The sequence below is a fragment of the Lepidothrix coronata genome, unplaced genomic scaffold, assembly GCF_001604755.1.
Source record: "Lepidothrix coronata isolate B3197 unplaced genomic scaffold, Lepidothrix_coronata-1.0 Scaffold238, whole genome shotgun sequence".
Classification (NCBI taxonomy): domain Eukaryota; kingdom Metazoa; phylum Chordata; class Aves; order Passeriformes; family Pipridae; genus Lepidothrix; species Lepidothrix coronata.
Window position 1 is genome coordinate 314,431 of NW_016690418.1, and position 13,755 is coordinate 328,185.

At 38.8% G+C, this 13,755-nt stretch overlaps 1 protein-coding gene and 1 long non-coding RNA gene across 2 annotated transcripts in view; one reads left to right on the top strand and one right to left on the bottom strand.

Annotated features, from left to right (window-relative positions):
- The window catches only part of ARHGAP15 (Rho GTPase activating protein 15), a 331,823-nt gene that overhangs the window by 295,871 nt on the left and 22,197 nt on the right, over positions 1-13,755 (top strand). Inside the window, exon 13 of the mRNA XM_017834748.1 lies at positions 12,444-12,549. Within this exon, the coding sequence (XP_017690237.1) occupies positions 12,444-12,549 (106 nt within the window). The remainder of the gene's footprint in view (positions 1-12,443; positions 12,550-13,755) is intronic.
- Positions 2,832-13,755, bottom strand: part of LOC108507092 — a 46,673-nt gene continuing 35,749 nt past the window's right edge. The window contains exons 2-3 of the long non-coding RNA XR_001877957.1: positions 7,089-7,122; positions 2,832-3,249 (exon numbers count right to left, since the gene is read on the bottom strand). This is a non-coding gene — a long non-coding RNA (uncharacterized LOC108507092). The remainder of the gene's footprint in view (positions 3,250-7,088; positions 7,123-13,755) is intronic.

Below are 13,755 nucleotides of genomic sequence, written 5' to 3' on the forward strand. Positions count from 1 at the left end.
AAACCACCCCATTCAGACTAAAAAAAAAAAAAAAAAAAAAAAAAAAAAAAAAAAACCCCAAAAAAACCCAAAACCCCCCACTTTTCAAAGGAATAAAATAAAAAAACAGTTTCAAGTGAAAAACGATGCTTAAGGAGGAGGATGCAGAGGAGAAAAACAGGTTGGTGGGTGCGACGAAGCCACCTGGCCGCGAGCGCTGGCCCACCTTGGCCCCACGGCGCCGGGGTGCGGCGCGGCGCTCCCTCCATCCCTTCACACCCACGGCGGGGCTGCCTCCCGCCCGCCCCGCTCCTCTCCCAGCACGTGTGGCAGCCCTGCCTGTTGTTTTGATAGGTGCGAATGGAGCGGCTGCCCCTCGCGAGCTATATCTGCCGGTTCCAAATCTGTACCGCCGGGGAAACAGGTTGCGCAGCGTGGCCTGCTGATCCGCGCCTGCCTGGCCAGTAGCTTGGACATAAGGAGCACTGCTGTTGCCGTCTTCCGAAGTTTTCGAGCCGAGGCAGAGGGTGATAAATGCGGTGGGTTGCTTTCAGTGTATCAGTCAAACCGCCAGTTTGGGAGACCTTTCCCGTTAGGAGCCTTTGGATTTTAATTTCACATGTGCCAATCAGGTTGTCAAAGCGCTTGGGTAGGACCACCACCATTTTGTCAACTGGAAGCACGGCGTGAGTTTAAGGAGCGCTGAAATAGCTGAAAGCCTGTTCCAGCTGGCCATTCCTTAATGGGAGAACATTGTTCTGCCTTCCCTGTTTTAACCCGTGCGTGTGCTAGGTATCTTCATCAGTGTCAAACAAATTTGTAGGACTGGTGATTAGTTGCCCAAAGAGCATAATATATGCATTATTAATTATAGAAGGTAAGTTTGGCTAATTGTCATTTCTATACAGTAGCACTGCACGACGATACATTTTAACAATCTATAAATAATTGATAATTTTTTTTCTTTCATCTTCCTCCCTAGTTTGCATAAAACTAATGACTTGGTAAATGTTACTCACTTCAAAATATTCCACTGCTCCTATGAAAATTAAACTAACGCTGTAACCTTAGCAAATAAGGAGATTTTTCTTCTTGTTGTAGGTTAAAAAAAAGGAAAAAAAAAAAAAAGAGGAAATATAATGCTTCCTCATATCAAAAATCTGAGTCTGTGAAAGCCAAGTGAAAATCATGCATAATATTAAAAAAAAAAAAAGTGAGTAATAAGGGGACCACTAAAATAAATAAATTTGACTTTTAAAGGATCAAAAAAAAATTCAGGAAAGTTGTGATTTTACTTTATTCTCTAAGTCTTTAGAACAGTCAGCAGCGGTATTTTTTAAGCTTTAAACAGGATAAGACTATGACACAGACACAAAAAGATAGATCAAGGAAGGCTTCAGTGTGAAGTGGTAGTATTTTCAATACTTATCAAATAACTGCATGCATAATCCCATAAATCAGGTTAGCTGAAGACTCCAAATTCTTCTTAAATGAGGTGTTTGGGTATAGTTTCTGGCTGCTTTGTTAATATGATTACAGTACCTTGCTAGTTCCTTGAAATGAAGGATTTGCCGCAGCAAAAGTACAGGTTTTTTCTGAGTTCTCTGTTATTTCTACAAATCCACAATCTGTCAGTCTACAGTGTTATTGCACTCTCTAATTTTCAGTGCAACTGAATCCATTCCCAGAGTTATTGATGACACTATAATTTCACATTTATTTGGTGTGGACTAAGCTGCCTAAAAAAAAAAAAAAATAGAAAAAGACCCCCAAACTAAGTATTGTCTACAATATCAATATGTTGTCATTTAAACCTACATAGATACTTACATATGCTTCATTATAATAATAATAAAAAAAACAGGTTGTAAGGACTGCCTCTGTGACCTTTTTTCTCATTTTAACCCTACTGATATGTCACCCATGGCAACCTTAAACCGATTTTAATAGAGTCTATCCTATTATTCATTTAAATTGAGGTGCAAGAGCACTTAGACCAGAGAAATTTGCATTCAGCAAATGGGGATTTGATGAGCAAAAATGATAAGATATATGTTGTATAACATGCCCTATTTTGCCAGCAAATAAACAGCTCTTGAAATTGATAAACTTCAGAATATTTTATCTTCAAATGTTTATACATAAATGATTAAAATGCATTAGCAATTCTGCTTTTGAAAAAAAACATATTGGGAAAACAACACAGTTGTGTTGCTTAAATTTGTAATTAACAAATTTATTACTAATTCTGTTCAGTTCTTTAATATGCTGCATTCCTGAAGAAGAACATTAATACACAATGGCAGAAAGAAGCTAATTTTAAGACTTTGGAGAAATGAATGTCTTTTAATGCTGTGTGTTTCTCTTATCTACATGCCACATTATTGTAATAAGTACATTCAGGAATAATTTCTTTTCAAATATTTTTACAAATCTTGCTCTTATTTGCATGCAAGTAAGTTGTCAGCTTAAATCTTTGAAATGCAAAATATATCTCATTTCTATATTTCATCAAGGAGCCTTTCATGTTTAATAAATTACAACTTAGATCCTCCAAGACTTTGTTTTTCATTAACTAAAAGCAAAAGGATACATTTAAAATCTTAATCACAACCTGCAAGGGTATTTGCATGTTGCTGATATTTGTCTTGATGGGACTTTTAATATTTGCAAACTAATCAGGACACCAAGGTTATACCAATAATTTCTTCAGACAATGAAAGTTTCTGTATTTTAGTCTTTATTAGCAGCATGTGCAACTTGGATAAAACTTTAAATGCCTCAGTCCTGGTGTGATATAAATATCCATGTGGATGGCTGTGTGCAAGGCAGGGCAGCGTTGCTGAGCCCCTGTAAGCGATGCTCAGATGATTTTTACATCTGGATTAGAACGGTGGCGATGATTACTGTTTGATCACGCGTTGGGCAGGATCGTTAACACGACAGAACAAGTTAGGTAAAATCCCTCCACCCCTTGATACCGAATAAAGACTTGCATCCAGCAGGAATTGATGAGCATCTGTCTCCTGTATGATTTGACCCTCAGTTTAGCCTGGAGTTTTAATAAACATCCGAGTTCATCTCGCAGAAGGGTCTACTGCTGGTCCCTGTGTAATAAGGTGGGTCATCTCATCTTATCAGAGACAGAAATCCTGACAGCTGGCACTATTTCCTGATCCCGGTGGTCCCTGGGGACAACAGCAGTATGGTGTTACAGAAAAGGCAAACTTTTGCTGAACTTGCTGCTCCGAGACCCTCGGTTAATCTTTTCTGCGGAGTCGAAGATCAAAAAAAAAAAAGGGGGGGAAAAAAAGAAAAAAAAAAAAGAAAAAAAAGCTGAAACAATTCAAAATATGCAACTAATATCATGTAGTTAAACTGATGTAGCATGCATGTTGTTTTGCAAGCTAACAGGTTAAATATGGCTTTGCTTTAAGATTCCCATCAAATTTCATTTTTATAGAGAAATCTCTGAAAGCAGAAGGGGGTTGAGGGAGGGTGAGGTAAAAAGAAATAAATCATTGTAGTCTCAGGAACAGTAATCCTTGTTGAGGATTTTGGCTGATTGATATAAATAACATCGTCCCCGCCATCTGTCCGAAGAGGGACCTTTCCAGTTAGTGTTAAGCTGCAACGGCAGAATAATTAATGAATGGTGTCCTTTGTGCTGGTAATAAAGACAAGACAAATTATGTTATAATCCAACTGCTGCTCATTTGTCACAGCCAAATAAAATGTCAAATAAAAGTGAGGGGGGCACTGTGTTTGTTTAATGGACTGCGAGCTACCTGTTCGTATTGTTGACAGACAACTATAGTGCAAGTTGTGAATGTGGAAGGCGGCGAAAACGCCGTGTATCGAATTCTGCATTTCTCCCTTTTTTTGTTTTTTTGTTTTTTTTTTTTGTGGGGGTGGGGGGCAGGAGGAGGAGGAGGGGGGGGAGAACGGTTCACCGGCTAGCATTAATGCAAGTTTTAATTATATAGCTATAATACCACTTTCCCCTCTGAGAAAGGTTGGGTTAGATTACATGGTGCAAAAGGAAATTGCAGAAAATAATAACTTCAAACCAGCCCTCGCTCCTGCGAATTTGTAAGAATTTGGTAGCGCTCTCATCGCTCGCATTTTCAGGACAGACACATTCATCCAGTTGCTAGGAAAACCAAATAATGAAAACATAGCTGGGATTTAGCAAGTTCCACTGGGAATTACCTATGATAGAGGGCAGGGCTGCACTTCCTCAGAACATGCTCCTGCTGTAAAAATTCACAAACCTGGCATTCATACAGGCATCTGTCGCTTGCTCTAATGCCAGTTCATAGTATACATACAAACATCTGCTTCCATGCACAAAGGGATACAGAACGCTTGACAGGTCTGTGTTAGCAGGGTTCGCAATGCCAGTTCTTTATGCAAAAACCCTAATGCTTCCCGTCAAGCCATTAGAAGTGATACAATCAGCCCAGGCCCCATTAAGCCATCAGTGTCCACCTGTGATAAAGATGGCCATTTGTTTTCTTAAAGCCCACTTAATGTCTGCTTAACTCAATTTGTCAGGAAATGTAGAACAATTTCCTCACAGCCTGAAATTTGGTAGTGGTTCAAAGTCAAAAGGCCAGGTCTAGTCTTATTCAAATGATATAATGAACAGTCTTCAAATCTAAATCTCCCTTGGGGAGATGCTGTTTACTTTTTTTTTTTTAAATGTTAGGAAAAAAAAAAAAAGGAAAAGTAAAATGTATGCTTTTCTTTGATTACTAAAAATATTGAATCCTTTTAACCCCTTCATATGGGTCAGCTGAGAAATGAACTTCCTTGCTTCCTTCTTTTGCTGGAGGTTAATATACTAAAGGTTAGGCAGAGCAGATAAAAAATACCAGAATGCATATGCAAAAAATTATTTCCAGCATATTTTAAAAGTCTCTTTTTAAGTGTGTAAATTTGCAGTTTAACCACCTAAAACGTATCTCCAGTTTTCACTCTTCCTGGGATCTTTCCTGGCGTATTGACAGGGGGCCCAATCCCTTCTCTCCACAGCAATGCCAAGGGCTCTGCAGTTCACAGAGAGCAAAGTCAGAGTGTGTTTGACACCTTTGGTGGGAATTTTGCCTGGGGAAAACAGACAACAGCTGAATAAATGTGATACGGCCCCGACTTTGTGATTGTTCTGGGACGGTTCCTATTCAAGCATCCTAATTTTCATGTAAGGTGAAAGCTGAGAAATGCTTTGCCACCTCATCCTCATGCATCCTTCCACCTTGCTCCAGGTTTTCTCTCTCCCAAATCGCTGTCCATTCCCAGGTCCTCAATGACATGGCAGTCTGGAGATTATGGGTGAGGACCAGAGGGATGCCAATAAAAGCTCATCTTCAATGGGGGCAAGGAGAGGCGATGAAGGAGGGGGGAGCAGGGATTTTAGGAGCTGGCAGTGATGTCCCGTCATGCTTCCACCACTTCACACAACAAAAATAAGTAGTGGTGGGCCACTGCTGTGGTAGGACACAGCACAACCACCAAGTCACCTCTTTGACCAAAACAAAGAGAGAGAAAAATACCTATACACAGAATAAATCAGGATTCCTGATTTTTAAAACATAATCACACACCGATAGGTTCAAGAAAATAAATTAAATTAGAAATAATGACCTGATGGATACTGTCTGTGTCTTTGAAGACATTTTTTGAAAGTGTGAGCAACTACCTGTGTGTGGAAAGGAGTGTAGGTCAGACCTTGTAGCTCAGCCTCTCTGCTGGCTTTAACTGCTGTTGGGGAGGTGCGTTACGGCCTCGAGTTGTGCATTTGCAGAGAAAAATATCACACCATCCAGATGCTCAAGTCTGCTCTTTCTGCACAGAAAACCCCGCACAAGGCTCTTGCAGTGGATGAAATACCAGAAAAAGAGCTCATCATGTTTTTCCTGTGCGTGGTAGAAGTTAGCAGTGAAGCAAAATCGGTTCAGTCGGGATCAGACTACCCATTAGCTATCAAAGTCCTAAGTCTAATTAACCCCCAAAATGGACTGACAAGGATCATTCCCCTTTGCTGCTGCCTAACCAGTTGTATGTAAGCTGGGCATGCAGTACCTAAGTCAGATGCTGCTTTGTTATAATTAGGGCAGCAAATTTTGTTTTCTGTTTGGTACTTGCTGTTACATATTGCATGTAATGTATGGCACTGTTAAGGGAAAAAAATTGGAGTCAAAGTGCCTGGAAAGTTAGGTCTGCTCTGTAGCACTGTGAGATTGTTGACATCTGCCGAGGTTGGAGAGCTCAGTAAGCAGGAAATGGGGTGTCACTCTGAGTGGTAGTTTACCATTATCCTGGCATCCTAATGAAGTGTCTGCAGTGCACAGAGCTTCTGGATGGCATCTTAACGCACGGCTAAGCAAAAGCACTTCTCTCCTTGTCACTGTCATCCATCTGCCTGCACCCTACTGTAGCCAATGGGATGGAACCATGCTACAATGTGCTATAAGCCATTTAGAGTTGCACATTGCATAATCAGTCCCATCAAATATGTAAAAAATGACTATTATTGGTTATTTCCCTCAAACTCTGGCACCTGGAGTTTGATACATTAAAGTTTAACTTTTCTAAGTGCTGTTTTTTTCCATTAATTCCACATATATTTTTGTTAAATGGGACTGAGTTGCGAACTCATTGTCTTTGGGTCTTGCTAATGGATCACAAAAGTTGTATGAATATTCATTGCAAATTCCACTTTATATTACATAGGATGAATTCATCAATTGCCCAGATAGAGAGTTTTCACCCAATTCTCATTTTCTTTTGCAAGATCTAATTCTGAGGCATGAATAAAAAGTAAATCAATTCGGATCACAAATTGCTTATTTTCCTTATAGCAAATATTAGTTAGTTTGAACACTTCTTATAGATTTTTTTTTTAAACAAGGAAATATTTTACAATATATCTGCAGCAGAGGATTGCCATAGTGTACTGAGAGTGATTAAAATTGGGACTTTTATGCTGCATGCAGCAACATTAAAATATCCTGACATTAAAAGTGATATGAATAAGTGATCTATATATTTATACATAAAAAACTGTGTATTTTAGCCAGCATGACTTCCAGAATATGAACACTTACCAAATGAAAGCAGAGTTTTGGGGAGTTGATGTGCCTGGGAGGAAAAAAAAAAAAAATCAAGCCAACAGAGCACTCCCTTTTGAGCAAGTTTTCATTCCCTGATAACACCAAAGCTATCAAGGACCGGGGTTAAGCATTGTGTGACAGAGCAAGCTTCTAAAATGGGCAAGAGCAAGATGAATTGGCTAAGTCGGGTGTTTATTTATACAAACAAGAGGGCAGAACATAATTTAGTTGCATCAGGAATTTTTCACAGACATTAAAACTATAGCAAACATAACAGCGGGGATGCTTGCACAGCAGCACAGTGGGGAAGCTCACAGAGCGTCTGCCCACACTCCGGCTGGCTGTAGCCAGCACCATAAGTCTCACAATTTCATTAGCACTCAAAAATCCACCTAAACCACCCCATTCAGACTAAAAAAAAAAAAAAAATAGATGAAATAAACAACACCCCCTCCCCTCCCAAAAAAAAGCCCCAGACAAGACCCATCTTTCTCTCGGCAGCCGAATCAGTCGCGAATTGTTGGAAAAACTCTTGGCAGGCAGATTTTGCTGTAGCAACAGTGTGTGACGTTTTAACCACAGCAGAAATCTTATCCAAAAAAACAAAACAAGGTGAGAAGAGCATGTAAGAAAATCACAGAAAACCGTGCCCAAAAAAACACCAACAACAAAAGGCAGCAGATCAATAGTTTGATATTTTATGCAGAATCATAAATCACTGGGTTTTTTCAGCAGTTCAGCCGTGAGGCTCGAAAGCATAAAAAGAAGCCTTGGCTTGTGATAAAATTAGGCATTAATGTGAGGCATAAATGCCGTTTAACATTAAACATGCACAAGACACTGAAATGCCTGGAAAAGGGGAAATGGGTGCTATAGTAAAACTATACAAAGTAAGTTGGACATGAATAATGCAGCAGGTCTGAGGAGGGTCATGGGTCAGACCCCAGTACCTTACAAAATAATGAATGCATGTCAGGTTAGAGACATCCATTCCTTCCTAGCCAACGTGAGTTATTGGAGATAAACCCTGGACTTCCTGTTCTGAAACAAAGTGGCTTGTTGTAAACATCTATGTCCATTTAAAATTAATGATTAAAAGAAAGATTCGGTGGGATTCGCTTAAGTATTCTTTATGGGCACGAGTGCTAAAGGTTACTTTCTTCGTTCATTTTTACCCAGCCACTGTTAATGTTACAGACACATCATGTTTTCTTCCGTGCTCAAATGTTTATCCAAAGCTCATTTACAAAAGAGCTTATATAATAGTAAGAAGGGTTATTTTTTTTTCAATGCATTCTTCATTTAAATATAAACAAGAGAGCATCTCCACGGTTTTGCTCTGTTAAAGGGAGCCAGCCCTATTTATAAAGACAGTAACCCAAATTCTAAATATATTTTCTATGATTCTTTTACACGGAAAAACCATCTGCGATTCACTTCAGAGTATCCTGATCTGCTGAAATTATCCCCTAAGTCTCCCATAATTTCCCCAAAAAATGCAAAAAGGATTAACCCTCCTCTCATTCTTTATTTGATATATGTGATTATGATGACTTTTCCTTCCAAAATCTTCACAGGGAAAAGAGAGTCTAACTTTCCAAAATGGGATTTTTTTTCCTCAGATTTTCACCAATTTTCACAATAAAAAGAATATAATTAAAACCAATACTGTTTCTTTTTATCACAACTTCTCTGCTTCATTTGCTAGACTTATCTGGAGAATTTAACAGCTGTTCAGAGTGTTTTCCTTCCTTTTCACACTGCATTGCTGGGCTTCATGATACAGCACAAGGAAGGGGATAACTTTTTCCCACCTATTTGTAAAACCCACATTTAAAGATTTCTTCCCTTCATTTGTGCATGGTAAAGGGAAAAAACCTCAAAAAAAAAATTTTTAAAAATCTTTCCACTTAGGAATCTGAAGGCAGAAAATTCCTAGGAAAGTGGAACTGAAGGCTTTACAGAAATAAAGCAAATACATAGGTATTGCAAATGAAACATAAGATCTTGCATCTGATCTGTTAAATATTCCATCAACAAGGTCAAGAGTAAAGACAAGCCCAGCCACAAAAACTGAAGCGAGAGTATGCTTTAATAAAAAAAATGAACAGTTTATCCTCTTCAGCTTCTCAAGTGGAAAAACAAATTCTTTTATACTAGAGAAAAATCAAGCGTGTATAGAGCATTTAAAAAAAACCCACCAATATCAACCATTTTAATGAAAGAGTACCCAATATTTTCATGGAACTATAAAAGGGAGCGAGACTAAGTGTTATGGCAAAAAGCCTGGGCTCAGCAGCTTTGTGTGGGAAATGGTGAAATGTGACTGTGATTTATAATGAGAAAAGGTATCTACAACATACAATTTTCTACCTAGCTGCAAATAATAATTCATAGTGATGTCCCTTCCAGATAAAATACCTTTGCAATGTAGGACTCATGTGGTAAAATGATCATGATAAATGTCAGACCAGTGCAGGTAACGGCTTTACAAACCATTAAGATTAGCTGGCTCTTTTTTTTTGATGATAACAGTAACCATGCTGTGACTCTATGTGGTAATAATATCTCAGTACTGATAAATGCCAGAGCCAGGCAGAGGTGTTTATCATTCCCAGTTCAGAAATGCTGACTAAAGTTACCACATGTTGCCTGTTTTTTCTTCTTTCACAATAGACTAACAATTAACAAATAAACCGATTCACAGCGTAATTTTATGCAAAATTTCTACCATTTCTGTGCCTTAGTGCCTACCTAAATATCTCCTGTGTACCAGTGTTGATGATTTTGGTACAGTAAGCCCTAAAACAAAGCTTTCTAGCCTTCCCATTCTCTCAATAAATAACTTCTTTGTAAATTAATACTGCTCTTTTATATTTCATTTCTTTTACAAATACACCTCATAAAGAAGTGCAGCCTCTTTAAGCAGCTGTTTCTGTAAGGAAGGTGGTTACCAAGTTGGTATCTGTGTTAATCAGCAGAAAGCAGAGTCAATTCCTTCAAGAGAGCACAATAAAGTTTTAATGTATGACATTTCCTTGTAAATACTCTGCAACAGAGGAACAGTGAGCCCTTCCTTCCACTGCGTTTGTCCTTACCTCAGTGTCTCAGTTACCCTTAAGTCCATTAAAAAAATACAAAAGCAGAATCAAAAGATAAACTAGTTGAGAACCTGCATTTGAGAGGTTGTAGTAAAGGCAGGGCAACCCCAACATAAATAAAACTAATCTAGTGTGGTCATATCATGTCTTAACGCATCATAGTGTGTCCAGAGAAGGGCAACAGAACTAGGGAAGGGTCTGGAGCACAATTCTGATGAGGAGGAGCAGCTAAGGGAGATGGGGGTGTTTAGCCTGGAGAAAAGGAGGCTCAGGAGGGACCTTATTCTCTCTCTATAACTACCTGAAAGGAGGTTGTAGAAAGGTGGAGGTCTGTCTCTTCTCCCAGTTAACAAGTGACAGAACAAAAGGAAATGGTCTCAAGCAGTTGCAGGAAGTTTAGGTTGGGTATTAGTAACGATTTCTTCATTAAAGGGATTGCTAAGCATTGGCACAGCTCCCCAGGGCAGCAGTGGAGACCCCATTCCTGCAGGGATTTAAAAGCTGTGTAGATGTGGCACTTGGGGACATGGGTTAGTGGAGGCCTTGGCAGTGCTGGGACAGTAGTCGGACTTGATGATCTTGGAGGTCTTTTCTGACCAAATGACTCTGTGGCTTTATGTATACACACCAAAAAGCACAAAAGGAGAATTTGCACCCTCTTCCTGCAATAAATTCACTTCTACAAATTTTATATATTTTTCATATATTCATTCATGTTTCCACTGGGCAAAATGAACAGTACTAATGGCAGAAAACCTGAAGGGGTGACTAGGTTGCAAGACTGTGAGAGGTTGTGCTGTTCAGAGGTTAAGGTTCTTTATAGGTCAAACTAGAACAAGAGAGTAATACACAGAAAGTGTGTTCTTTATTTGTGTTTAACTTCATTATCACTGTTATCCATTGTGTGACTTCATATAGAATAAATCCATAAGAAAATTTTGGGTTATTTTAACTAAAAAAAAATACTTATGCACTACCTACTTTAAGCTCTTTCTCTTCCACGTCTATATAAATGTTAAAATTGTAAACAGTATGGATATATACATCTATATCTGTATGTATGAAATATTAATCTCAACAGGAATTAGTAATACATGCTGAGGAAGGAATATTTTCCTAGCAATTTTAATTTTTAAATTAAGATTGCGGGAAAATTTGTCCTTGAAACTTTTTTTGTGGTGAAATCTAAATCAAGGCAGTAATCACCACATATGCTTATGCAGCACCTACTGCAACTGGGATCTAATCCTAGTTGAGATCTCTGGGTGCTAGGGTAATATGAATATTAAAGAGGAACATATACGAAGAATGATAGGTGATAATTAAATCATAGATAAGATCAGAAAAGTATTCTCAGGTTATCTAGGGCATGTAACATGCAAGATGTTTTCCCTACGTCAGACCTACCGGTACCTTATCTAATCTGTTCCTAAATGAAAGCACAGTTGTACATGACTTTAATTCAGTTGCAACATCTTACACAGATCGATGAAAATGTCGGTCAAACCTTTCCCACGAAACCACAAATCATGGCAAAACAGGAAGGTATATCTTAGCAAAAAGGATAGAAATGTTCTTATCACCTCAAAAAGAGATATCAAAGCCCTTAGCGCTGCATTCTTGATTACTGGTCATAAGTTTGAAACACAAATGGTTTCCTGCAGAAATTCCAGTTGTGAGATGTTACAGGTGCGAGAAAACAGCCACAGTGGAACAGTTTCTTGAAATAATTGTTCACCAGGAAGAACTACTAAAAACAACAGCAAATTATTTTATGTTTCCAAACGTGATGGGCTGTTAAGGACAGAGATCCATAAATATAGTGGAATTAATTATGATGAGGAAAAAAGGACAACAAGGACTACCCGGGAAGTGCATTGATCGCAGAAGCTGCACCATTGGACAAATATAATTCCAAAGAGGAATTCCACTTAAGCTATGGGTCCCTTACTACTTGGTGGTATTTTAGCTTAGGATGACAGTCTAATAATCTAATAAAATAAATGAAAATTATAAAAATATTTTTCTGTGAACCAGAAAATGCTTCCTTAAGGTTAAGAGAGAATTTTAAATCCTTGTAAACTACTCTTGCACCCTGTTAAAGTGACAGAAGGTACGAAATAGTCTGGTTTTAACCACATATTAATGAGAACGTTTCTTGCTCAGTTACCAGCTAGGACACTGTGCAAAGCAACATCCTACTTTGGCGCTCAAGTGGATATTTTCTCTCTTTATTTTTTTCCCTTAGAAATCCAGGACAATACCAGCCGCATCAAATCCATAAGGAGCCTGGTAAAAAAGCTGCCTAGACCCAACTATGACACAATGAAAATCCTTTTTGAACATCTAAAGAAGTAAGTAGAACCATGGTAGTGACAGACCAATAATTTTAAAAGGAATCGGTACGTGGTGTCCTAATCCTATTGGAAATGTCACCCAAAATACCAAAGATAATTCTGTTCTTTGGTAAAACTAAGCATGATTTATGGTATCTATGTATATCCTATTCCTGCACAAGAAATCAGGATGTCTAAGCAAAAGCCCGAATTTTTCCTCTAGTAGAAAGCAGAATAGTTTTGTTTCCTTCCAGCCAAATACATTGGGATGTTACAGGTACATAGAACTGGGCAACTGCAACGTTTCATTATTGCATTCCCCCTCTTTGGTTGACTTTCTCCAGCAACAGACTTTTGGATGTTCATATTTTCAACATGTTGTTCAATCCCCTGTATTGATCTTGTGCTATGTTGAGCTCTTGTCCTCACAAGAAATCTTGTGGCAACACAGAGCACCTTAAGAAACTCTCAAGGGAGATTTAGAAGAGCATCTTTGCTCTTCTGGTGTTCCTGAGATACCACAGAAGCAGACAAATGACCCTGTAAGACTCCACCTTATCACTCCTCTGTGGTTTCCGCCCTCATTTAGCTCTTTTTGCAAGACATTTCAGCCCAAAAAGTCAACTCAGGATGTCATGCTCAGCTTGGGTTTATTCTCATGTTTCATGGCATTAACAGTAAAAATGTAGGTAGACCATATGCTCACTCTGAAACCCACCTGCAGCTGTTTGACTTCCAGAATGACCAGGCAGAAGTATCAGACCTCAAGACAGGGACGTGTGAGGGGCAGAATGCTGTTCCTCCCTTACCCTGCTGTTGGGACTATCCAGTCCCATTTTCTACTGTCACTCTTCAGCCAAACTACCCCTAAAACTGAAGGGGCTAAATAGGATCTGGGCCTCATGAAGGCCCTGTGCACAGAGGAGTATTTCATCCCAGGAATGATATAATCATCCCAGTGAGTGAGTAATAAAGACTCCAAATCAAAGACTACTCTGAGCTTATAATGAATGATGCCTTTATACTGATCATTTCTGCTGCATTCTGTTGGCATATGCATATAAGAGATGTAGATCCTTTATCTTGGGTTGCGGCTTCCAGCTGAAATGGCAAAATGAAGTCCATATAGTTGTGGGAATGTCCCCTTTTCATTAATCCTAATGGAAGGATTTTAAACAGTCCATAAAATGACTGAGTTTGGCCTTGCAGAAAAACAGTTTTCTA